At 23.1% G+C, this 26,750-nt stretch overlaps 5 protein-coding genes across 5 annotated transcripts; 2 read left to right on the forward strand and 3 right to left on the reverse strand. All coding sequences in view use genetic code 6, as the record gives it.

Moving 5' to 3' along the window:
• Positions 1-1,257: 1,257 nt before the first annotated feature.
• On the reverse strand, positions 1,258-3,548 carry TTHERM_00324460 (AMP-binding enzyme family protein; the record flags this gene model as incomplete). Its single annotated transcript, XM_001013033.2, has 3 exons — positions 1,711-3,548; positions 1,450-1,664; positions 1,258-1,400 (listed from the first exon to the last, which is right to left on the reverse strand). The coding sequence occupies exons 1-3, from the start codon at positions 3,438-3,440 to the stop codon at positions 1,258-1,260; spliced, it is 2,088 nt and encodes a 695-aa protein (XP_001013033.2). The 5' UTR covers positions 3,441-3,548.
• A 495-nt stretch (positions 3,549-4,043) lies between these two features.
• TTHERM_000324469 (AMP-binding enzyme family protein) lies at positions 4,044-6,223 on the reverse strand (the record flags this gene model as incomplete). Its single annotated transcript, XM_012796870.1, has 5 exons — positions 4,044-4,192; positions 4,249-4,499; positions 4,563-4,790; positions 4,878-5,088; positions 5,458-6,223. The coding sequence occupies 5 exons, from the start codon at positions 6,221-6,223 to the stop codon at positions 4,044-4,046; spliced, it is 1,605 nt and encodes a 534-aa protein (XP_012652324.1).
• A 3,077-nt stretch (positions 6,224-9,300) lies between these two features.
• Positions 9,301-12,165, forward strand: TTHERM_00324470 (transmembrane protein, putative; the record flags this gene model as incomplete). The annotated part of the gene is made up of 1 exon (XM_001013034.2): positions 9,301-12,165. The coding sequence occupies one exon, from the start codon at positions 9,301-9,303 to the stop codon at positions 12,163-12,165; it is 2,865 nt and encodes a 954-aa protein (XP_001013034.2).
• A 708-nt stretch (positions 12,166-12,873) lies between these two features.
• TTHERM_00324480 (PHD-finger protein) lies at positions 12,874-22,249 on the reverse strand (the record flags this gene model as incomplete). Its single annotated transcript, XM_001013035.3, has 19 exons — positions 12,874-14,057; positions 14,107-14,563; positions 14,628-14,762; positions 14,818-15,038; positions 15,098-15,209; positions 15,295-15,362; positions 15,437-16,432; positions 16,484-16,806; positions 16,861-17,051; positions 17,151-17,719; positions 17,777-18,414; positions 18,467-18,761; positions 18,811-19,232; positions 19,285-19,496; positions 19,557-19,871; positions 19,932-20,035; positions 20,614-20,821; positions 21,307-21,371; positions 21,661-22,249. The coding sequence occupies 19 exons, from the start codon at positions 22,247-22,249 to the stop codon at positions 12,874-12,876; spliced, it is 7,104 nt and encodes a 2,367-aa protein (XP_001013035.2).
• Positions 22,250-22,887: 638 nt separating this feature from the next.
• On the forward strand, positions 22,888-26,184 carry TTHERM_000324518 (transmembrane protein, putative; the record flags this gene model as incomplete). Its single annotated transcript, XM_012796871.1, has 2 exons — positions 22,888-24,475; positions 24,653-26,184. The coding sequence occupies 2 exons, from the start codon at positions 22,888-22,890 to the stop codon at positions 26,182-26,184; spliced, it is 3,120 nt and encodes a 1,039-aa protein (XP_012652325.1).
• Positions 26,185-26,750: the final 566 nt, after the last annotated feature.

A 26,750-nucleotide genomic window follows, 5' to 3' on the forward strand; every position in this document is an offset into this window, starting at 1 on the left:
ACCCAATTAAATCTTCTGAAAGATCAATATCAATAGAATTGTGTAAACTTAAATACCAAGTGCTGTTTATTAACAATATTCAACATACAAATAAGTAGGATATGACCCTATTAATTTTTCTGATAGCGTACCTAAAATGGGAATTTTTTCTTTTAAAAGTACCAATTATTTTTCATAATTAAAGAGGATATGATTCACATATTATTTTAAAATATAAGTATGTAAATTATTCTATTACTTATAATAGTGATGTGATTTAGAGAGCTAGTAAATTATTATAAAATAATATTCTTTATAGAGGAAGAGTTAAAGTAATTAAAAATTGCTTAAATTAATAATAGATAGTCAATATGAAATAAATAATACCAAAATACTGAACATGCTAATCTTCAAAAATTTTGAATTTATTAAATCTCCATTTTTATTAATGCACACTTTTCTATATTAGTTCATCATAATTCATGAATTTTTACACAATTAATTATGATAATTCTTCTAATTAATTGTCTTCGGTTTATTTTGATATCATTTATTTCTAAATAAACCAAATACTCTTAATTTCATTAAAATCTGGAATTTATCTAGGCTAATCATCTAATTCATCAAAATCATTATCTTCATAAACATTTTTAATTAATTATAATGAGAGAAGTTTTTACAAAAATTATGAGATAATTGATATTATCAGATTTTTTAAATTTCTCATATGAATACATTAAGTAAGTTAAGTAGTTATGATAAAATGATAATACTTATGTTTAATTTTATTTAAAAATTTTTTTTGTAATAATCAAATTTACAAAAATAAACAAATAATGTTGTAAAATTGAAAAAAAATATAAAAAATAATTGAGTTCACAGTCTCACTCAATTTCCATTTTTTATACAGATTAATTTAGTTTAAGTTATGATTTTTTAATTAAACAAATTAAAATAAATAAAAACATTCAAAATGCCTTTGTTTAACAAATTAAATATATTAATTAACAATAATATTTATTAATGGAAGAGCTATAATAAATTTTAATTTATTTAAATCTTTAAAATTTAAAATAATATATTTTATTACACCAAATATTTATTTAATTAGATATAAATTTATTACATATTTATAACTCTAAAATAAATAATTAAATTCATAAATAAATAGGTAATTTGTAGATTTTATAAATCGAATATTAATTAGTAATTTATTAGGATCATTTTGATAATTGATATCAGTTCTAATAAGAAAGGTAGATAAATATCTTTTAAGCTTCATTATAAAGAATCTAAAATTCTTAAATCTGTTTCACTTATTTCTTGGCTATCCTAAATTCTTTTAAAGAAAAAATTTATGTATTTTTCTTACAAGCTACTGTCTCTTAAAATAGAATACTATTCTTCAAAAAAGCTCATTCCTTTATTTTAAATTGAAATATTATTATTAAATATTTATAAATATTTTACTCTCAGGTTCTTTCAAAAAATCTGATGATAAACCAACTAGCTATAAAATAGCCAACTAATCCTTACTCAGTAGAATTAAAGCTGCTTTCTTTAAAAATGTAATATCTCTATAGAGCTGCAATACATCTAAGCTTTAATTAATATAGTCATCTATTGCGCGCTTGTCATTTTAGCATAATCCTTGGGATTACTAGTAATCACTTACCTTAAAACACCTTTTTAAATAAAATTTTAAGAATTATTTAAAAAAAATAAAAATACTTCATTTTAAATATTTTGTTTTGAATATTTTTCAATACAGACTAGCATTTTATTGCTTTAATTTTTTTAAAGTAATATTGCTCAACAAAATTCGTCCTTTGAGTCTTTTCTGTTTATAAAATAGTGTCTTATCGTTAGCCTTCTGAATAAATGCTATGGCTTTTCTTTAAATGAGAATTCTTACTCAATCCTTTAAATAAGGATTCTTAGCTTGTTTCTTAAGTTTTCAAAGTTATATTTTCAAAATTATTTTAAATTGAATAGTTATCTTTTAAACTATTTTATTTCAATAACTTTGAATTTGTTAATTTTATTTTCTTTTAAATCCTCCTCTATTGGCTTTTTAAACCTATTTCTTGATTAAATATACTTTTTATTGTTTTTTTTTTCGCTCCTTACAACTTTTATTCAGCTAACTCAAATGAGATAAATCTATTATTTTAATATTTTGGTGAATTTAAAGGTGGCTAGATTTGATTTATAGGTGATTAATTATGGCTATTATTAATTGATTTTATTAATTTAATATCAAAGGAAGGAACAATAATCTCTTAAACGCTATCTACTTTCAGGTCTTCTTCTCGTTCTTCTATTCTATTTTAATCGAATTTCATTTAATTTTTAAAATAATCATCATCCTTTTTATCCAGAATTTTACTTTCTTTTAATATATTCTAATAAGTTCCAAGAAACATATTCTATAACATAAGAAGAAAAATTTCTTATCTCATCAGCTTCTAAGCAAAATTTCTTCCTAAAAAACCTAAACACATCAAAAGTGCTAAAGTGCTGTTACACTAAGCAAGTATTTATGGAAAAGTTGAATATTAAATTTGTATTATTTAAACAATTTCATCCATCTGAATAGTAATTTACAAATAGGAAGTCTAATTAGCATTTTAGATAAAAGATTATCTATTGAAGCTGAAATTTTGTAAATCATATTATATAGGAGAAGAGAAAGTGCTCTCAGATTGAATTATAGCTCCTTGTTTGAGCTTAGTGATCTGCTTTTGAGTTTTATAAGTGTACAATTGAAATTAATCCCCTTACAAATATACATATGAATTTCTGTAGCTTGATTAAATTGCTTATGATGTAGTATTATATTAAGAGGTGTAGAATTTCAAACGAAAATCAGCGTAGGGGTTATTAATAACAGAATTAATTTCTTTTTAATCAGCACAATTATTAGGAATAACAGTTTTGAATATATCTGTGTCTTAACATTAGTATACAAAAAGGTAAATATTTGAAGATATGTTATCTAAGGTGCTTAAAATTAGTGAGTAGTTTTTAAGATTAGAAAAATCCAAACAATTAAACCCTTAAAGCTTGGCGTTACTACATTTAGTATAATTTAAAGGTATCAATTAGAAATCGCTTCCATTTTAAAAATAGAAAAAAGGAACAAATACTAAATATGTCTTATTTTACTAATCTTATAAATCATCAAGATTGAGATTAACTCCATACTCATATCTAAATCCAACGAGATCATTTGAAAGGTCAATAGAGATTGTTTCTTCTGAAATAAAACTTTGAGATGAGTAATTGGGGTTAATTTGATTGCTAAAATACTGATAAAATAAGTATGATGAGTAAATGAGTATAACTGTTATTAGAAATATTGATAAAATGGCTCCAGGTAAACTACCTTTTCTTTTAGTTTGTATTCCAAAATTGAATTGGAAAGGAGAAGAGAAAATATCTATTTTTGAAAGATCCATTTTCAGTTTGATGCTTTATGTAGAAGTTTTTATTAATTTTTTGTTTTGTTTTGATTTGATTTGATTTGATTTGATTGGCTGTAATATTCTTTGTTTTATAATTAATTTAAATATAAATTATATAAAAATAACTATTTATGAAAGAAAGCTCTTTGTTATAAATTATTATTTTGAGCATACAATCTTAATATTTAATTTATTCTATAGCCAACTTTACTCTTTTCCTGTTTTTTATATAAAAGGCAAAACCTCTTAATTGATACTAAAGTTTGATTAGTGTAAATTATAATTATTTTTTTAAAAAACTAAAAAACCTCATTTTTTCTAAAAACAGAATTTAATTTATTTTTCAACTTAATAATATTAATTGATTCACTACTGATAATACAATTTTTTTTATTTTATTACTTATCTAATTTTTTCTTTTTGGTCAATCATACCTTGTTTGTTTTTTATTTTATTTAATTATCCCAATTCAACATACAAGATATAAAGTTTCTTGAGAAACTTAAAAAATATTTAAATGAATTTTTACTATATTGATTAAATTAAAGATATTTTAATATTTTTTTAATTTAATATATGCACTTCTTAAATAAATATTCATTATAAAGAACTAAATATTCTTTAGTCAAGATCAGTTATATTTTTATTATTACAAATCCTATTAAAAAAGGAATTAATATATTACTATTGCAATGCACTGTATTTTAATAAACAAAACTATTCTTCCAAATGACTCAAATTATTGGCTATTACATATTTTATTTAAATTAAAAAAATGAAAATAAGTAGTTTTAAAATTTACTATTGAAGGATAATTGGTTTTTTTTATTTTCATCTTCAGATTTAAATTGCATATAACATGATGATAATCCAATTAGCTATAATGCAGCTAATTAATCCTTACTTAAAAGCATTAGAACAGCCTTCTTTACGAGAAGAAGATCTTTATAAATTTCTAAAATATCTAAATTTGAATTAACTTGATCTTCGATAATATTTTTATGGATGGGATCTAAACCCAGAGACTTGAGATATTCCTTTCTTCTGAAAAACCTAATTAATTTATGAAATATAAAATTTTATTATTTTATGAAAGTTTAAATAAAATTATAAAACCTTGTTTTATAAATAGTATTTTTAATTTTTTTCATAAGGAAGTTGTTTTGGATGGTTTCAAGCACTTTTTTATAATAATCACTTATTTTTAATATGGTTTAAGAATGATCTACTTTTATTTAATTTTAGAGGATTTCTTATTAAACATTTTATATTTTTTTCAAAGAATTTATTTTTTTTAAAGGCAAGTATAATTTTTCTTAACTTGTTTCTTAAGATTTTAAAGTACTAATTTCAATATTATTTTAAAATTATTCAATATTTATTTTGCTTTTTATTTTTATAGGTGAATTAATTATATTTATTTTCCTTTACTTTACTTTTTATTTATAATCTTAGAATTAACTCTAGCTATTATTATTTTCCTGAGAAATTTGATTTTGAATTTTATTTTATTAATTAAATACTTTATTTTAAATTCCATTCACTGAATTATCAGCAGATTTTATAGATTTCGTATCAAATGAAGGAATAAAAATAGATTAAAAATTTTCTTTTTAGCTTTAATCTTCATCTTCTTTCTATCCTAATTATATTTATTTTAGCAATATTTTATGATAATGCTAATCTTTTGCTTCTAAATTATTAGTTTATTTTAGAATGTTTTTGTAAGTCCCATGAAACATATTTTATAAAAAGAGGAAAAAAATATCCTACTTCATTAATTTTTAGGAAATTCTTTTTCCAAAAAAACCTAAGCACATCAAAAAAGCAAATGCACTGTTACATTATGCAAGAATTTCAGGAAGATTGGAGTATTAAATGTGAATATACTAAATTGTTTCATCCATCTGAATAGTAATTTACATTAAGGATGTTTAATTCGCTTTTTAAATTATTGACTATCTGTTAAAGTTAAAGTTTTGTACTTCATACTAAATAGGAGCAGAAAAACTTGTTTCATCTTAGATTATTGCTCCCTTCTTTAGATAAGTTACTTACTTTTAAGTTTTAAAGGTATATAGCTAAAATTATTCACCTTACAAATATACATAAGAATTTCTATATCCATACTATGACTATTAGGATGAGGTATTGTATTAAGATGTATATAATTTCAAGCGTAAGCTAGCATAAGGATTATTGATAATATTATCAATGTCTAATTAATTAGCACAATTATTAGGCACAAAAGTTTTAGTCATATCTGTATCTTAGCACTAATACACAAATAAATATATATTTGAAAATATATTATCTTTAGTACTCAGAGTTAAAGTGTAATTTTTAACTGTTGAGAAATCAATACAATTAAAACCTTCTAGTTTATGATTTGTGCATTTACTGTAATTTAGCGGTATTAATTCGAAATACCTCCCGTTTTAAAAGTAAAAATAAGGAATAAATACCAAATATGTTTGATTTTATTAGTCTTATAGGTCATCAATATTAAGATTAACTCCATATTCATATCTAAACCCAATTAAATCTTCTGAAAGATCGATGTCAATAGAATTTTCAGTCACAAAACTTTGTGATGCATATTTTGGATTGATTTAGTTACTTAAATATTAGTAAAATAAATAAGAAGAGTATGTTAAAACGATTATTATTAAAAAAATAGATAAAATTGCTCCAAAAGTGGTTCCTTTCTTTTAGTTGTTTTTCCCAAAATCGAATTAGAATTGATAGGAGAAAAAGTCTATCTTTTTCAAATTCATTTAGATTTATGAGGTAAAAGGTAGAAGTTTTTTTTTTTAATTAATTTTCTTTTTTAAATATTATAGAAAAATTTAATTCTTCCAAAAAATTATTAATAATCAGTTAATTAATAAAATAAAAGGAATAAAATAAGTTTTTTTAATAGAAAGTAATGGTTTATATTGTAAAAACAGCTCTTTGTGCTTAAAAAATTCTTACAAAATGTATTGATTGAATGGATATTTAGAAAAAAAGCAGTTTTTAAATAAAATTATCGCTTCATTAAATTACTTAGTTTACAAAATTATAATTTTACTTTAGTTTTTTCAAAATAAGTGTAAGATAAAACTATAGGTAAATTAAAATAAAATTTCAGAGATTTTGGCACAATAGAAAATATCATTTTAAAGCAGACTTTCAAAATTAAAAATGAAATTTGTTTGAATTATTAAACATTATTTTAATCAGTGATTGATGAATAATATAATGTAAATATTCCATTCAAAAATGAAAGACTCAATTTAAATATCAGAATAATGTTTATGCATTATTATGATACTCTCTTTCACATCAAAATATTTTTGCTGATATCCTCTCATATATTTATTAATTTATGATAAATTACAATTAAATATTTAATTTTAGTATACAGATAACAAATTTAATTTCAAAGTATCATTTTTTAACTTATTAGATAGACTTCAAAAGTAACCTAGAAAAACAAAAGTAAAAATTGTATTTTCTTAAAATCTTTTATAAAAGTTTAAAAAACCTTAAAATACAAAATTAAATTTATTTAAATAATATTAATTATTATATTAATCAATGATTTATTAACAATATTCTGTAATTACTCCATTCAAAAATGAAAAACCCAATTTATATATCAGAATATTATTGATGAGATTTAATGATCTCTTTTTTCATTTTTAAAATACTCTTAAAATACCTTTTTAAATAGCTTTTTGTTATTCTAATATAAGTCTTAAGCAGTTAATTGTAATTTACAGTCAATAGATTTAGTTTTAAATGTCATTTTCAAGTTTATGTTTATTAATTTTTGAAGGATGAAACAAATTTTAGTTAATTAATTAGACACTTAAAAATTAAAGACTCAACGAAAATGTTGAATTTTATTTAATTTCATAATGCTTTCTTTCATTTAAAAAATGCTCTTACATCATTTTAAATTTATTTTTTTTACTTATATCTACTCTCATTATTTATTTTTGCAAAAGTAAAAATTTTTTTTCCAATTTATTTTAACCAATTTAAGAGTGCATTTATTTAAAAATATACTTCCTTCGTTCACTCTATAAGTATAATTTATTTTATTAGTATAGTTAATTTAATTAATTTTTAAAAAACTAAAATAAATTTTTTCACACTCAATTACTATTAATTTTGCAAATTAATTTTATTTACTAGAATATAATTTTTTATGATATAATATTTTAAAACAGTGAAGCAAAATTCTTAATTATATATGTTTATAAGTTTTAAATCATATTTTTATCATTTAAAGAGAGTAATTCAAAACTTATATCCATTATTAAATAAAAAAATACTTTCAAATAGGTCTCAAATACACTAAAAAAATAAATATTATAAATATATTTCATAAATTTTGTTTATATTTATTGGGCAATAATAAATATAACTATTTTTATTTTTATTTAGAGCTTAAAATAATATATTTTATTTATTTATTTAATACTCTTCATGAAAATTATTGTGTTTTACTTTTTTTTTATCAATTTTAGAAATTTTTTCAAACTAAAAAATATTTATAATATCAAAAAAAAGTGGTAAATTTTTATTATTTAATTTTAAATACAACAATCAAATTGAATATTCGAAATTTAATATATCAATTAGTTACTATTAAAATACCTTTCTTTAATAAGCTTTTTTGATATTCTTTTACTATTGCTTAACTTTGATTATTGGATTTGCAAATAGTAAAATTAATGATATTATATCCTTAAAATTGTCAAAATACATTATAAGATTAGTAATAATAAGTTTACTAAATCTAAGACATTTAAAAAACTCTAAAATGAAAGATCAAAGCTTTTAAATCTTTTTAATTTTACCTCTTCTATTTTGTTTCTGTTTAGGCTAGCAATAAATTATTTAGAAAACTATCTAAATACTTCCAAATGAGTAGTATTATCTAGATTTAAGTGGTTTCTATGAGCAGAACATTTAAGAAATCAGCCTTCCCTAATCTACAAATAGTTTTGAATCTATTCTTCCATTAGTAAGTTAATCAACTCCAACAGCTCAAACTATGAATTACACTTTCCCTTCAAGTTACCCAGTCAGTAATACTCAAAAGAATGCAGCGAGCATCATTAATATCTAAAATAGCTAAAAATACGATTACTATTTAGTATTTGGTTGTATTTCTATCTAAAATAATTAAATAATATCATAGGAATTAGATAGATTGCTGATATTTACTGTTGAATAGACCATTTAAACAAGCATTTCTATGTACTCTTCAACTTAAGGTTTAGCTTTTTTGACAGACTAAAGCTTTAGTGTATTTTAGTTTACATTTAATCAAACTTCATAAAAATTATCTATTCAATCCGTTAAAAATACATACTTAATTTATTAGGCTAAAGCATTCTAATAATTAAACTAAATAATAATCACTTCTTTATTTGATAACAACTACTTTATATATGTCCTGAAATAGAATCAAATAAATTAAATAAACATATTTCCTAGTTCAAATTGTTAAACAATATAGTAGTTTTAAGAATTAAACTATGTACAAACCTATTCCATTTTCAGAGATTGTGATAACCAAGTAGTTTTTCTGTCTGATGTATATTTTTCTCTTAACATTACATCCAGTTCTTCATACAATCAAATTTTCAGCTAATAAATAAATAACTAAATCATGTTAACTTTTATAGATAATTTAAATGTTAAGGTATGTTCTTTGCAGTATTCAACAGTTCTAAGTAGCAACTCATTGAACTACTGTAAAAGTTTTCAAATAAATTAAATCTTTTCAACAGGTTTAATTCTATCTAACAATCTTTTGCTACTTTCAAGCTCTTCCTACATTTAAGTAATTGATATGACAAACTCTAGAGTTATATCCTAACAAATTGTGCCCTCAAATTACTAGTACTCTTTCTATAACTTCTTAAACAATTTTGCTCTAATAACTGTCAACTAAGTGTCTGGGTAGTAGATCATCTTTTATGAGACTCTAAGCATTCAATTTTTCTAACCAGCAATTATCATTAAAGGTTAAGTTGATCAGCCAATCCAATTCTAAATTACAACAGGACCTATCCCTATAATTTACAAAACAAGTTTAAATGTTAAAACAGTGAACTAACCTTAGATTTTATTTTCATCCTCCACAGTTACGATAGGATAAAAATATATAGGCTAATCATATAATAACTCATATATTTACTACGAAGATATTGAGCAATATGTTTACGGATAAAATCTTTCACAAGTAAACTTATAAAAAAATAATTAAAACATATCAAGCTTAGCTATAATTTAATTTGAATAGAGCTCTTCTATCTATACTTTGCAAAATACCTCAGATTATTTAATATACAATATTTAACAAATGCCTTATAATGCTTTGCTATAGCAATTTAATTCATCAAATCAGTATTATATTTATTACTGCAATATAAGCGATTTAAATAAGCTTAATATTCAAAGTCCTATGAACTACACTTAAAATTCTCCAATAGATTTTGTTGATTCTTAAGGTAGTTTTACTATTTAAAGTGATTCTTCATTGCCATAAAAAAGAATATTTTTGCCCAGTTTAGATAACCTAAACATCCTTTACATTAATACTATTACAGTTTAATGTGATAATAATTAGAATTACTTCACATTTTCATCTGATATAACTGCAAGCATAGTAATTATTCAATGTGGAAGTACTATCACATCAGTAAGTTATAAACCATCATTCTAAAGCTCATATCAGCCTATTTTAATAAATTAAAATGTAATCTAGTAGAACTTTCCATCAAATAGCAAAATAACAACTATGAATGGAATAGCTTTCATTTACAGCAGCAGTTATATAACAGCATATGATTACATAAATTAAATAATAATAGGAAGTACCATAAATTTACCAGTCTTAAGCTAATTATAAAAAGTCTTGATTTTCAAAGATTCATTTTTTATTTACTACTCCGATCAATCAAGCATTCCTGTTATCAATTAGTACTCTTACAACAATTTTTAAACTTCAACTCCTATCTTACTTCGAAGTCTTTATAATGATTCCTAAAACTTACCTAATACATAGGTATAGCCTATTACTTTATATGGTAGTAGTACGAATTAATAATATTTACTATTTTAGTAACAATCTTATCCCAATAAGTATATGGTTTATAGAGTAGATCGTTGCTCAAGTTAAAACTAATTTTATGGTATTCTATAGCTTGAGTAAAGCAATCTAAACATTTATTCAGCAGGTAAAATTTGTTAGTTGCTATAAACCTTTAAATGCTATAATATCCTATAAAGTGCATAAATTTCTATTTAACTCTAACTTGCTAATACATATTACCAGTCTTAAGTATTAATACCTTTTAATTTTACTGTTTCTCAAAACGAATAAAACTAAACGTTTAATTTTATTTTAAGAAGAGACACTTCTGCTGTATATGGGTTAGTGAATCAGTAATCATCTTCTATACAAAGCTTGAAAACTTAAATTTAAGACTCTAATTCCTCTACCTCTTCTATCTAAACCTTTTAATTATATGACGGAAGCGATCCAAGTATATTCAATAGTAATTTACTAGGATGGTAACTTAACAACTCTAGTGGTTCAATATAAAACAGAGTTTAAAACTAAACTATTTTAACATAAAATTAAAATTAATTCAAAATACTTAAAAACTAAAATTTAATAGTTGATCAAGACTAATTCTCAATAGGATCCTTAGTTATAATAAGTGGTATTGATTATAGCAATTGTGTAGGGTTAGAAGATGCAAGTCAAACATACTATAAAGATAACTCTACAGATTTAAAATTATACTTTATATGCCAATAAAAATTAGCTGTTTATACCATAACATTAATTTTGTAAAATAGTGCTTATAGCTCATTTAATATTAATAGCATCAAGATATATTAACTTATTTAGGATATTCCATATCCTAATATATATACCAACATTTTTTCTAGTTCAAGCTTAGATATTAGGCTTTTTGGTCCTTTTAGAGCGTCTACTTCATAATTAATTCTTGATGAAGAATCAACATAAGCTACTATCTATAAAATGAACCTAAATTCTTAAAGTATAATAAGTGAGAATATAATAAACAGTTTTAATAATCTCATCTTAATCTTTTATGCTAGTGGGAAAATAGTAACTACATATTATAATAACATAGATCCTTAACTTAATAATTTATACAATCTGAAGGATATTTTACTGTAATATAATTTTGTGATATCTCAGCAAGATGTTATAGCATAAGTTCTATAGATATCTGACACATCATTTAATATCCAATTTTAGTTATCATATATCTTTCAAGTAACATTCACATATTAAGAAAATAATTTATCAATCACCCAAGTTTAATCATATGATTATCTAGATGGTTTCACAACTATGTTAGGATATTTCTAAGCACCTTACAATTAAATATTTGTAGGATAAAGCTAAAATAATGAAATTGCTATAAATTGTATAATCAAATATAAAACTAAAATTGCTATACCATAAATGGATATAATTAGAATATATTCGACTAAGATGTTAAAATATCTGTTTATAGCATTGGCTATTCAAGTAATAATTAATTATATAGCATATTCTTATCAAATTAGAATATATATTAAGTTAATATAAAACAAAGTACAAATATAAATATATAACCACAATAAATTAAACAGAAATAGTTTAGCATATCTCCAATATTATCTACTTTGAATAATAATTATGTAAGCTTTTCGCTATCCTAAAACATAAGTTTTACTGATACTAAATAAATAAATATAATTATTTTACTATTAATTTTATTATTTATATGAAATAATTTGTTTGACTTTGTTGTTTGGAATTTATCTAAGATAGTTAATTAATTTCTTTATATTTATTAATTTATTTTTAAATTATTTAAATAATAAAAATCTTCAATTTTGATAAATTTAATCTTAGTGCTTTGAAAAATAGATAATATTTGTCCATACAAATTACTAATTCATGATCTAAACAATAAAACTAAATTAAAAATGAATGAACGATTAAGTAATTAAAGTTTTAACTGAATTTTTAAAGCTAGTTGATAAAATAATTAGTTTTATTATAATAATATAAATCAATATTAAATTAAATAATTTTTATAAATGTTTGAATCAATTAATTAAATTATGTATTAATTTTAGAAATATTAAAATAATTATTCTAATCAATTAGTTAATTAATTAATTAATTTAGTATATGTATGTATTATACAAATTAAAAGTTAATATTATTATAATATTATACTTATAATATTTTTATTAATTTATTTAAGTTTCTTTAGTAGATGAAGTTAATACTTGTTGATTTAATTATTTTATTGTTTATTGAATTATTTAATTATTTTACACATTTTATTAATTATATTTAAATTATTAATTGATTTTTATCAATCATTCATTTGTTGTTGTTGTTATTGTTATCAGATTTAGGGATGTATGAATTATTTATATGGTTATCTCCATTTTAATTTTGTATTATATTCATATTTATTGATGAGAAATCTTCTCCGTTATACATGTAATTTTTTTTATTTCCGTTTGGATTTACATTACTATCATTATATTGATGGTTGTTATTATTTGCTAAATTTATTGGGTTCATGCTTATTTGAAAGTTATCTTCACTTCTACCATTTGTTTATGAAATTTTTTTCGAAGGACTCTAATTTGTTACATCTTTGTATTTACCTTAATGTTATTCTAATTTATTGTTATTAATTATTTATTTAGAATCTACTTACTATTATTATTCCCTTTAAACTAAGTTTATTGAATCTATTTTATTTTCATTTTAAATATTTTATTTATTATTTTCTTATCCAGCATCATCTACTTCTTCTTCGTCTTCTTCATCTTCTTCCTCCTCCTCTTCTTCATCTTCTTCTTCTTCCTCATCATCTTCTTCATCATTTTCTACCTCCTCTTCTACACCTTCATTTTCCTCATCAATTTCATCTTCGTTTTCTTATTCCATTTCTTATCTATCATTCTCAATTTCTTAAAAATCTTCATTTTAATTAAATTTATTATAACTATTTTAATTTTCCTCATTTTCATCATATTCTTATTCTTCTTCAAAATCTTCAACTTCTTCTTCATCGTTGTTGTCATCATCATCGTCATTTTCATCTTCTTCTTATTCTTCTTCTTCATTCTCATCATTATCTTCATCATCATCTTCTTCTTCTTAATTATCTTGCTCAAAAGCTCTATTTTGCATTTCTAATTATTGCTATTAATTTTATTCTTCTTGCTCATAATCATCATCACCATCTTCTCCTTAATCTTCTTCTTACTCTTCCTCCTCTTCTTCTTCTTCTTCATCATCTTCTTCTTCTTCGTCATCATCATCTTCTTCTTCAACTTCTTCTTCCTCATTATCATCATCTTAGCTATTTTGCATATTTTATGCTAAATTCTAGTATTCATACCCATTCTAGTAATACAAAACACCATGTTTATTTATGTTTTAATTTTCAGCTTCTCCTTCATCATCAAAATCTTCTCCATATTCTTCATTTGAATCTTCTACAAAAGATTTTATTGAGTCTTCATCTTCTTCGTCTTCGTTGCCTGTAACTATAAATTTTTATTTTATACATTAACATAATAATTTTTAAAAATATACTCATGGCATTAGGATAGCGATGGTTTTGTTAATAGACATTTCTCATTTCAGTGGTATTTTATGGGAATTAGTTTTCAGAGTTATCGTAGTTGAAGTTTTACATTTAATTTAAAATTTGATTACGAATTTATTTTTAGTTATTTATTTAAATTTATTATTCAGAGTATGGTGGAGGAGGAGGATGAATCATGGCCTTAAATTAGCTATTCTGATTCATTTAGTATCCAATATTTTATTACATTTATTGCTATTGATTGATTTATGGCTCTTGTTGAAGTTGTTATTGAATATTTTTCAAATTGGTAATTAGCTTACTCTTTATCATAATACGAGCTTCATATCTCTCAATTAGATTTTTTAATTCTATTTCAAGTTATTATTTATTGTATCTGTTCATGCTACTAAAGATATTTATTAATTTTTATGCTTCATTTTGCCATTTTGTGAAATCATCGACCTTGTTTGTTTTGAAGAATATATTAGGTAAATTCTAAAAATCTAAATAGAATATTTTTTGTTACCAGCTACTTATGTTCTTTTAAGTTTGGTATTATAAGCTACTTTTTCTCAATCTACATAAATAATACAGTATACTATTCTAAATCAACCTGCTGTTTACTTAATTAAACTAGCTTACTTTTTACTTCCATCGAATTCTATTTTTTTTTTAAATTATAAATTTTTTTTTTCTTTGTTTACAATTTTATTTACTTCGTATATCTGTTTTAAGTGATTGTATAAGCAAAGATCTTAACTAGATTCAACAAGGATTTTATTTAAATCGAATAATTTTTATACTTAATTGAAAAATTATTCAATTAATGGAAGCTTATTCGAATAAAGATGTCTTAAAATCTATCTAGTAAAGTCTCTTCTTTGAATTAACAAAAGAAGCTAATCAGCTTGTGGAAAATCGATAGGAAATCCAAAATCTAAAAAGATATTATTTTTTTAAATTAAACCAATAAAAAATAAACTAATTTATATTTACGAGCTAAATAGCATTAAAATAGTTGTTTATCTTTTTCCTCTTCTTATCTCCTAAGTTCTTCAACTTGCTCACAATTTTAATCACTATCTAACTTCTATGCCTATTCGTACAGCTTTTATTATAAAGAATTAACTTTAATCCAATTCATATATTTAATTAAATTCTTTTGATATATTTTATATTTCAAATCAATTTACTTCAATTATTTTAAGCAAGTCAGGTCCTCTTTCAATCAAAGTAGACATTTCTAGTAATTACTCGTCAACTAAATGATTATTTAGAAAAATTAATTTAAGAAAATAAAAAAATATTATTATTTATAATAGACAAATAAATTACCTTTCAGTTTAAGCTCAAGAATGAGATCTATTTCCTTGATTTGTAATGGTAATGAAAGACCTTCTTTTACTATTTCGTTAAATTAGTCAATCGATATTTTTTCAGTAGAATCCCAAATGAACTCAGTTTTGTGTCCTTATAGGTAAGGTCTGTTAAACCTCTTGCAGCATCCCATACAGTAGTATTTTTTTAGAACATTGCCTAACTATGGCTTTAGACCTATGCAGCTAAAGTGGAACCAATCTTAGCATCCATCGCATCCTATTGATTCTTCTCCCGAATAACCTCTGCAGATACAATAAGCCTTATTTTCATCTTCTTAAATAACTTATATATGGGAATGCTAATGAAGTTATGAAATCTATGCAATTTATTATTGGACTTCTGCATCTATTCCATTCGCTTGTAGTAATTCAGCTTACTTCAGCTAAGATTTCTTTAGCCTTTTATCCTGTAAAGGCATGTTTCTATCTTCAATTACAATCTATTTAGAACCATCTTTACTTATTAATCTTTTCTTCTTCAATTCTGGCTATTCTACTATTGTGTCAATTTGATTTTTGCGAACATATTTTCTTTTTACCTTCTCAATAGTAGCTTCTTTTATGCCTTTACCTACTTTAACAGGAGTAAGTCTTATACTTTAAATTTATTGAGAATTAGATGGACTTTAGCTGGGTAAGTCAGGAGTCAGTTTTGGAGTGTCTAGATGGTATTATCCTTAAATTAAATGCTTTGGAATTTGTGAATTTCTCTTTGGACGATTTTAATTTTGTAACTAAGAACTATTAGAGTGAGATTTAATATACTTGTTGGGCATATTTCTTTTGCCAGTTGGCTTCAGCTAAGTAGTAGTTGACTTTCTTCCAGGCCCAGCTTTTAACTACATAGCTGTGTTTTATTTCTACTCTAACTCCTTTGTTTGCTGTTACTCGTTATTAATCAAGTAATTTATTTAAGATTCTAAATCTCCGTCAAAAAATCCAGATTCATTCTCTTTTATAAAATAAAATATATAAATATAATTTAGATTTAAAACCAAATTACTCTTCTTTAAATCAATTGTTTTTGGTTGAGCTTGACTTGACTCTGTCTTTTTTCTTGGTGTTATAATCACACACATTTAGTTTGGATCAAAAGTTAGCATATACTTCTCTTCACAGAAATCTAACGGGAGAACATCTTTAGATTTTAGTTTTGTGTTATTTAAATTTTTTTTATTCTTGGAAATAGAATCTAAAATTTATCTAGCCATTTTGACCCATTAGTTAGCCCATTTATTGATTTTTTTCATAATACTTAGCTCTGGAATATAACAATTATAATTTTCACCTCTATTAATATAACTTTTCATCTCTTCTAAGGTAGGTCTTTTAAAAAAAAATATTATTATATTTTTTATTAACTAAAATCCATTAATTTACTTTCTCTTTAAAAGTTCTCCTGCTTTTATTTTGTACTTTATCAGCTCAATCATTTTATTCTGTGCCATAATCATTTCTTAATTATTTATATCTCTAATGAGTCCTTGGTAGAATTGAATGAGTATCATTGGGTAGCTCAAATAATAGTTAAATGTATTTATTTTGCTCTTTTTTAATTATTTCTTTTCAGCCTTTTTTTTTCATAATTAATTTAATAAATAATTTAAAAGAAAACATATAATTAATTTAATCTTAATAATAATTTGTAAATATGAGATAAAGTATCTTACATCTTTAGTTTATTTATTTGTTTCAGAATCTTCGAGCATTTTATTTATTTTTGTTCCATGTTTGGAGATATAGCTTCGATTTAAGCCATTTTCACTCTTTTCATCATTTATATTAGACTCTTCTTCTTTATTAGTCATGTCTGCATCTAAAAGGTCTTCTTTTGCAACAGAGTTTGATTTGTAAGGTGTGTCCTTGTTGAGGTTTTCTAAGTCCATTTTAGTATCATCATTATATTCAGAGTATATTTTCTTTACTGAATTATATCCGCTTTTATCTTCTTCCAGGTATTCTTGGTTTTCTATATACATTTTATCGTTTTTAGAGAAGTCATTATTATTAATATCAGCAGAAAATTAGTCAATTTAAATTTTTTCACTTTCATTATCTTCCTTTTTTTCATTGATAGTGTCTTATTTATCAAGCTCAAAAGCTCCAAAATATCTAGAACTTTGTCTAGATATCTAGTTTTCAGGTAATTAGTCAACATTTGAAGCTTTTCTCTCAAGTAAAGGACTCAAATTTAAATCATCTAAGTTAATTCCTTTTTTCTTTGTTATTTTTTTTCCATCTATTTATTATATTTCAAAGAAAATCTTAATTGTCTTTCTCTCTAAAAAAAAATTACCTTTTGTATAAATAGTTCTTTTGCATATTGTTTTTGTATAAAAATTAGAAATCCACAAATCAGTTTAATCTATGTAAGATTAGATATCTTAAAACAATTTCAAGAATTCGTTTTTCAAAGTAAAGTTTTAAGCATTTTTTAGAAGTGTTTTGATCCTTTGGTAAGTCCATTTATCATTGTCTTAGCTACTTTCTACCAGAGTTTGAGTCTCTTATATAGGATTCTTCAAGATGATATCTAATAGACGGCTAAACTTTTGATCAATTTAAGTCCAACTTTATTTACATGAGTCTATGAATTCTTACAAGTCAGACTTTTAAAGCTATTAAGCTAATTAATCAACAATTGAGATAAATTCGAGGATACCTTCCTTTTTAAGTAGTTCTTAAAGATTTTTGTTATCTTTAAATTCTTCATTTATGTATTTATTAGCTAACATAGCTTCTTTACCCCACTTTTAAAGTACATAAATATTCCACAATTTTTTAATGTTAGCATTATTCATTGGTAGTTTTTTATGTCTTTCATCTAGCTTTGGAATAGTTTCCAATACTGAAAAGTAATCTAAAGATTGCAACTCTTCCAGATCCAAATCAATTATTTCTTAAACTTCCTTCTCCAATTGCACTACATCATTTCTATAAATAATGATGAATTTTAAAAATTATTCTGACAAAAATAATAATTTACTTTAATTGTTTCAAGTAATTGTATTGTTAAGATTTATAACAGAAGGAAGGAATTCTGGGAAACTCTAAATAAATGTCTAGCTTTTCATAATTTTGCTTATTTTTGACATTCAGTTCATTTTCATATTTATTTTTGTTAAAGACTTCTTGCAGTTGACTAAATAAATTATCAGTAAGAATATCTGATTTAGTTTGAGTAGATTAGTATTCATTAATATAGCTTAAACTAGAAATAGTCCAACTAACACCTCTCTTGTAGTATTCTATGCTCTCCAATAGTTCAGGAGTTTATATTCCTTAAAAAAATAACTGTTAATATGAAAAATAAAATAATCTTTAGCTTACCAAATGTTAGACCTTTTTAAATAAATTTGAAAAGCTCATCAAAAGAATCTGCTTTGAATTTCTCTAGATTTGGAGTTTCTCCTTGTTCGTTTTAATTATTTTCTTCTAATTCCATGGCTTCTTTTGAAATATTTAAATTATTGTTTTTATCAGTTTAAGAGGTATTTTCATTAGATTTTTCTTATTCAGATTATTAATTTTTCATTTAATTCCAATTATCTCTCCAATTTTGTATCTCATTCAAAATTTCTTTGAATTCCTTAAGAGATTTCTCTTCAATTTTTAATTGTTAAGATTAAAGCTTCATCTCTTCTAAAGTTTATAGTTTTTTATACTCATTTTGGTCTATTTTAAAATTATTGTAGAATTTCTTTTCAGGAACATTCTTTTTCTCTACTCTAAGTTTCTCAAAATTTTTGAACCTTTAATTAAAATTATTGTAAGTAACATTTAAATTTGATATAATTTTATTACCATTCAATAGTTTTGATGATTTGAGCCTCTAATGAATCTAATTCCTATGACTAAAAGCCTCTCTCCTTTCCTTTAGTGATTTCTTCAAGCAAAGATGAAAGTTTAGAATTATCATGAATCTACTTTTTTATTTTTTCTATTAATTTGTAATAAGTGTAAAGATCTTAGATTTAATCTTAAATAGGACTTTAAAAATTTAGTTCTGATGCTTCCTATTAGTAATATAAAAAAATATTTAATTTTTCAATTCTTTTTTTTAAGTTTTTTCTTACATTCATTAGCTATTTTAATAAATCTATAGTAAAAACAAGTCTTTCATCATTTAGATGCATTTATAAATTGTTTATTTTTTCGAGAGTAATGATCAAAGCGCACTCAAATGAGTCGAATTCTTCACAATAAACATTTAACTTTTATATTTATTATAATATTTTGATAGCTTCTTTAATATTTATTCTCTCGTGGTTATTTGTGCCTCTGGTTTTAGAAATCCTTGAGAAGTTTGGAATTTTTTCTATGAGGTCTAGAGATTATTCATAAACATACTTAAATCTCTTTTCAAATTTATCACATTTAAGAGGCAAACTCTATTTATAAAAATATTTAAAATTCTCATTATTTAAAATAATTAAAAATTAACTTATTACTTTATATTCGTTAATAAATCCACTAAGATTTTTTAAATTAATTTTATCTTAATCTGCATAATAGGGTTCTAATCTCTAAAGCCAGTCTCTGCAACGTTAAATGCCTAAAATATTATAAAAAAATCATTTTAAAAGGGTTTTCAAAATTTGATTTGTTATTTTTATTTGATGAAATGATATCGTATTAATCTTAAAAATCAAAGGAAATGAAAGGAATATATTTAATTTGTGATTAAAGATGCTTCAGTGATTTGATTAAGAACTTAACTTATTTTTATTTTTTGTCAATATAAATTTTAATTTGTTTGATAGATAGTTAATTTAATTTGCTCTGTGTTTATTTATTTAGTTATAGGCATAATTTTTCTTTTTGTTTAATTTTATTGAAATGATAGATTATTTATTTATTTATCTATTTGTATCAAGCTTGCTTCTCCTATTATTTGCTTTAACTTAAATTAATAGCAATTATTTGTTCTAATTTCTTTGAAATTGAAAGTTATTTCTTTAATTATTTATCAATGCTTTTTGCTATTATTGAAACCAAATAATTTATTAATACCCTATTTCGAACTTTTTAAATTAAAATGACTAATAAAAAATGTAGGTTTAATTGATATTTAAGATTTACTATTCAAAAGTGACAGTTTTTATATGAAGAAAATTATTAAAAGTAAATTACTTTATTCAAATTAAATCATTTCATTTGTAATAATTTTATGCTCATTTAGAGATATCTGGTTTTTTTATTCAAGCTCTTCTAGAGTAGCACGGTCTTGCATAATCTTTTTGAGCTCTTTTGAAAATTTTTAAGCTTTATCAAAGACCTCTTTTATAAAATCTGGAATTTCATAGCGTAGTTGCTTTCCAGCTTCTAAATGAGTATGGATCTATATTACATAAATAAAATTAGCATTATTTGTTTGTTGTGAATTTTAATTATAAATAAAATTATATCATCAGAGAGGAGTTTATTGATTAATGAGGAGAAGAGCATGCGAGCGAGAAAGCAAAGAAAATACAAGCTCTAAGGAAGGAAGTTTTGAAAAGAATAAAATAAAAGGAACTTTTAGAATAAAATGAGTGCCAAAATATTATTTAAAAATAAAAAAAGTTGTCTTATTTATGAGATTTTTCCTCATAATATATTGATTTTCACCCTATTCTAATCATAAATCCTAAATAAGTACTGTAATTTCTATCATCTTTTGCCATTAATTTGCGAAATAATCAACATAATTTAAAATTCCTTTTTACCCCTTCTTTATTTTCTTTTATTTTTTCCTTTATTTTAATCTTCTTCTCCTTGCTTTTGCTTAAGAAGCTCTGCTCTATTCTCCATAATTGTGAAATTAGAATTAAAAATATGGATTACCTTTTGTATCTAATTTCTTGTTTCTAGCAATTCGTTCAATTCTTGCTTCCATTTTTCATGCTAACCTATCCATAAATTTAAAAAGTATTTATTTAGTTATTTTCCATTTACAAAAGCAGCTTTTTATATAGGCTTTTTTTGGCTTTAAAAATACTTTATCTACTATAAATATCAAGTTATAAAAATTAAAAGAGGGTGCATGCTGGGCACAATCATGAAAATTCTTTATTTCTAAACTGAAATATTGCTTTCTATTGTCCTGATTAACCCAAATGCAAATAATTTTCCTTTCGTAGTTAAAGAGTTGGCCTAATTTATTCAACTTTATATTGTGTTAATAATTGCATATTTTACCTAATTTAGTTTCTTACAATTAAGAAACGAATTGATCAATCTTTTCCTGCATTTCTTGCTCAGTTAAAGAAACAGGCTTCTAAATTTTGGATTTGTATGCATTGAAATACATTAAAGATGGGAAAACAAGGTAAAACTTTGCTTTAACCACCTAATAGTCGCACTTTGCCAAGAAATTGAGTGCATTTGCTTCCACTTAATCGGAAGAAGGCAAGCCTATTAATAAACCTTCATTGTCATTCTTATTGTCCTTAAGGGATATGCATTTCGCAAAATTGAGATATTCTTTAACTTCATACTCGCTCAAGTTATTCCTGTAAGTGTAAGTTTACAGTTCATTTATATAAGGCTCATAAAGCCTTTTATGTTTCTTAAAAACTTAATTGCGCTGCTGTTCATTCTGGTAAAGAAGATCAGGAATTTGAGCTTAATATTCCTTCTCTCCAACCCTTGACTCGCGATGCAAGTTACTCAACCATCCTTTATTCTATTGCTAAGTGGATTCTTCGTCATCTATATCCTTTTAATTATTGTGTCTCCCTTTATCCAAGGAGAGTTCACCCTAAAATTCTGAAATTTCTTCTTCCATATAATTAAAATATCAAATATTTTTCTTTTTTAATTGATTATTCAATTAATTTATATGAATTTGATTAATTGATTTTGATATTAATTGAATGCTTTCTTTTTTCATAAATCTTTGCTCTCTTCTTATTTTGTTAATTATATTTCACAGCAAACCTACTTTTTTTACTCATACTAAATGAAAAGCAAGTCGTCTTGCTTTCTTATTCATTTTGATTCTATTATTTATTTTTTTTACATATGATTTTTATATAGGGTTATATTTTACATTCAATCTATGCTTTTTTCTTTGATTTTGATTATCAGTTTGGTGTTTGTTTTTTACCTATGTATTTTCATTCAAAAGTTGATTTAATTCATTAAAATCTAAATTGTTTCTGAGTATCTTTCATATATTTTTATTATGAATATAAAATGTGCAGAAAAGGCGCCTTCTTTGAAATTTCTAAAGTATTTTTATGTCTAAATTTAAATAAATAAAAAATATTTCAATTTAAAATGATTTTTTAATAAAATAAATATAAATAAACTTTCAAAATAATTTTAGAGTGGCTTGATAAATTATTTTAAAATTATTATTTATAAATAAATTCTTTCAATTAATTTTGATTTGTAAAATAAATTTTATTATAAAACATATTTATGAATTAAAATACATTCAAGAATTTAAAAAAATAGATTTTAAGAATAATTTTTAAACATTTTGTTTTAATACTTTAAAATTGCTTAGTACCTAAACTAAGATTTCTTTTGTTGCATATTATTATAAATTACTGGTTTTAAATATTCTTCTAAAATTAATTAAATAATATTAAAAAAACTATTTGCAAAGAGAGTGATGAGTTACTATTAAAAATTATTTATATTAATTTTTTAAAGAAATTAAATTACAAGAAAAGACTTATCCTCTTAATTGAACTTACAAACAGAAAATTAATTATTCTACTTGAAGTAAATATTTACTAATCAATGAGAAAACAAAAGAAAAGTAAAAGTAAAAAATAAGATTCTTCCTCTAACAGCAGTGAAAGTGAAAGCGAAAGCGAAAGTGATAGCGAAAGTGAGAGAAGTGTTTCATTAAATAGCGAAAAATAAATAAACAAAGGATAAAAAAGAAAAAAAAAACGATAGTAGACTTTCAGTAAAAAGAATGAAGGAGATTCAGTAGTAAAAAAAAAGGTGTAAATTGTTCTAGATAATAGTGAAAGAGATGACTTTAATATGAACAACAGGTCAAAATTGAGAAAACCAACTAGTATTGTAAAATTTAGAAAGACAGTTGATGTAGATGAGGATGAAGAAGATAACAGAGATGAACAATTGGAAGGAGATTTTATTCAAGATAATAACAAATAAGATGATTATTAAATGAAGAGGTAGTTTTAGAGAAAAAAAGGACCTTCTAAAACTGTTGTAAACACATAAAATCTTTAAGATTTGAAAAGTAAGGCAAGATTACTTGATTAGTAAAATTTGGTTATTGAAGATTTAGAGTAAAAGTTAGAAAAGCAATAATAACAAGTACTTGCTCTTGACTTAGAAAAAAAGTAAGACATATTAGAGAAATAAAAGGATATTGAGTATCTAAATACTTAAAAGTACATTTTAGAAAATAAAGTTGTGAAACATAAAACTTAGTTAGAAAGGTTAAAAGAAAAATTGAAAGTGAGGAAAGGCTCAATTCTAAATCTAAATCTTGAGAGAAGAAGCTTTTTAGAATAAGCACTAGATTAGTAAAATTAAAACGAATAAGTATTTCATCTACCTTATGAATTGTAGCAAGCGCTTATAAAAAAGTATAATTGCTTTAATTAAACTAAAACTTATATTACTAATAATTATCCGCTCAGTAGATATGTTAACCGAATTCTTAATTATTATTCTAAAAATGAGTAACTTCATTTTGGTTGCATAGCTATGCACTTTAATTCTTCCTTTGTGTTCTTCATACTCTTTCTTCCTTTTATTATTATATAAATTTTATCAAACTAGCCAGATATCAGTTTGAATTCTCCTTTCGCGATTTTTATGTATCATGAATACAACAAAAATAACTTATCAGTGTATATTGCCATATTCATTGTATTTATAATACTCAGTATTCTTTTACTTTACTAAAGAGTTTCTCATATGCATAGAAAGGAAATTTAAAGTGAAGCTTAATCCTTTAAAGAGTTAGAAAATTTTAAACTTGTTTTTTCTTCCGTCAATTTTCGTCTAAGAAACTATGGTAATTAATTAATTAATAATTGGTTTTAATAACTGTTTATCTACCTTCAAAAATTCAATACTATAAATTAAGTAATATACAAGCAATATGTTAAAAAAATAAATAAATATTATTATGATATTAGATAAATTAAATTAAACAATTAATCTAAATGTTTTTTTTTATAAAATAAAATAGATTTTATGAAAAGGTAACAGATTGCTTTGAAGTAAAGAGTGCATTTGACTTGGAGTTTAACTGGATAGCTTATAGAAAGGAGAAAAAAATATGGAAATTGGATATATCTGTTAAGGATATTAGTCATAGCAATATAAATATTCTTAGTGCTTGGAGGACTTTATTTGATTCACTATTTAAATCAAATGGATTTTTTTCAATCAACAATAATACTAAAAATGCCTTTAGTTTTTACTTTTACATGTGTATTCATAGCTTATGTCTCAGCTTAGATTTCGTATTTTATGACTTAATTTGAGAACTGGAACACATACACTCTTTCTTGCCATGTAAAAGTGTGGAAACAATATTTAATCCATTCTTTAGCACTTTTTTATACATGCTTGAAATTAAGTCCTCTTAGCTTTTCAGACTAAGATCTCAGATTGATAGGGTTACAAAATAACTTTGTTTATATAACATCCAAATATGAATGTACATCTGAATAGCTTGTTTACTCAATTTTGTCGCTTTATTTTGCTTAGGCAGTATGGTGTTTAATTAGCATGGTAATTCCAAACTTTTTTGCATTGATATTTGGAACAAAGTAAAAAGAATAGCAAATCAGAAAATTGACTCCTTTTAAAGTAGTTGAAGATTCCTATTAACTCATTGTTTTGGTTATGATGACAAACATACTCATTCCTATTTTTCCTTTGATTACACTTTTTAATTGTCTAACGCATTTAATTATTTTTGGTTTCAACTGGTTGGTCATTACGAAACTGAAATATTAAAACTTCTCAAGCGTTTCAAGATAATTTATACAATAAAAACTTGTCAAATTTTATGTAATGAGCAACATATTATCTCTCATATATTTTGCTATTATGTGCTATTAAGTCTAGGCAGAATATTTTCAAGGAAAATAATATTCTTAAAACAGTTTAAAGATATGCGGTCCTTTGGATATAAATACAACAGTTGCTGAATCTATTTCATCAAAAATAAACTCTTTAAATTACATAAATTCTGTATTTGACTTTATTTCATGGCAGCCAATATTGTGGGTTGTGATAATATCTTTGTACTTTATGTACAGAATAGAGTCAAGAGGAAAGCAGGCATGGAGAATAGAATACTTAATAAAAAGTAGAGAAATGATCACAATTAAAAAATATTTTTAGAAAGAAGTTTAGCTTTATGAGTAGAGAATACAATAAGCCGCTAATGATATGCAAAGCTTAGATACACCAATATCTAAAGGAAATAATTCTGTCAAATTTTTTTCTGATACAGTAACTCCCTCTAAAAGTAAGTTTTCTTAGGATAGAGCAATATAAATGAGTCCTTTAAACACTAATCAAGCAATAAGCGTAACAGGAGGTAACGTTAGCATAAATTTAAATGAGTTTTCATCCTCAAATGTCTTGGATGATACAAAGTAATTATTCACGTTCAAAAAAAATATGAATCAAAGTAGTCCTAATTAATTCTAACTAAGAATAAATAATAGCGGAAGCAATTATTATAGTAAATTTAAACCAGCCTGATTTTTAAAAATCGTTGTCATTTGATTACTTAGATTTAACTGATTTTTTCTAAATTTTTACTTGACAGCAAATTTTAGCCTAAAATAATTATTAAAAAACAAAAAACTGAAATTTTGATGAATAATTAAGCAAAAATTATTTTGAAATAAAATAAAAATTTGTTTTGATGTTTATAAATATAAAAATAAATACATATTTTTTTGTTTATTTTTAATCTAAAAGTCAATTAATAATTATGAGATTTGTTAACTTATTTATAATTTGTAAACACAATTCTTTTATTAACATTAATTAAAATTAGTACTGATTTTAATGATATATTAATTTTTTTTTTTCATATCATAAAAAATTTATTTCCTTTATTTACATAAAAAAATTGACAACTTTTATTCATGAATAATTAGAATGAATGTTAGTTACACAAAGTTCTTAAGTAAAATTTGAAAAAATACCAAAATTTGGGTAAATTTAGGACTTATCAATAATTAAAAACTTAAATTTCATAGTTATTTTTATACTTACTAAATTACCACTAAAAATATTTTCAAAAAATTTTATAAATCCCT

This window comes from Tetrahymena thermophila (assembly GCF_000189635.1).
Source record: "Tetrahymena thermophila SB210 genomic scaffold scf_8254691, whole genome shotgun sequence".
In the NCBI taxonomy this organism is placed as follows: Eukaryota; Ciliophora; class Oligohymenophorea; order Hymenostomatida; family Tetrahymenidae; genus Tetrahymena; species Tetrahymena thermophila.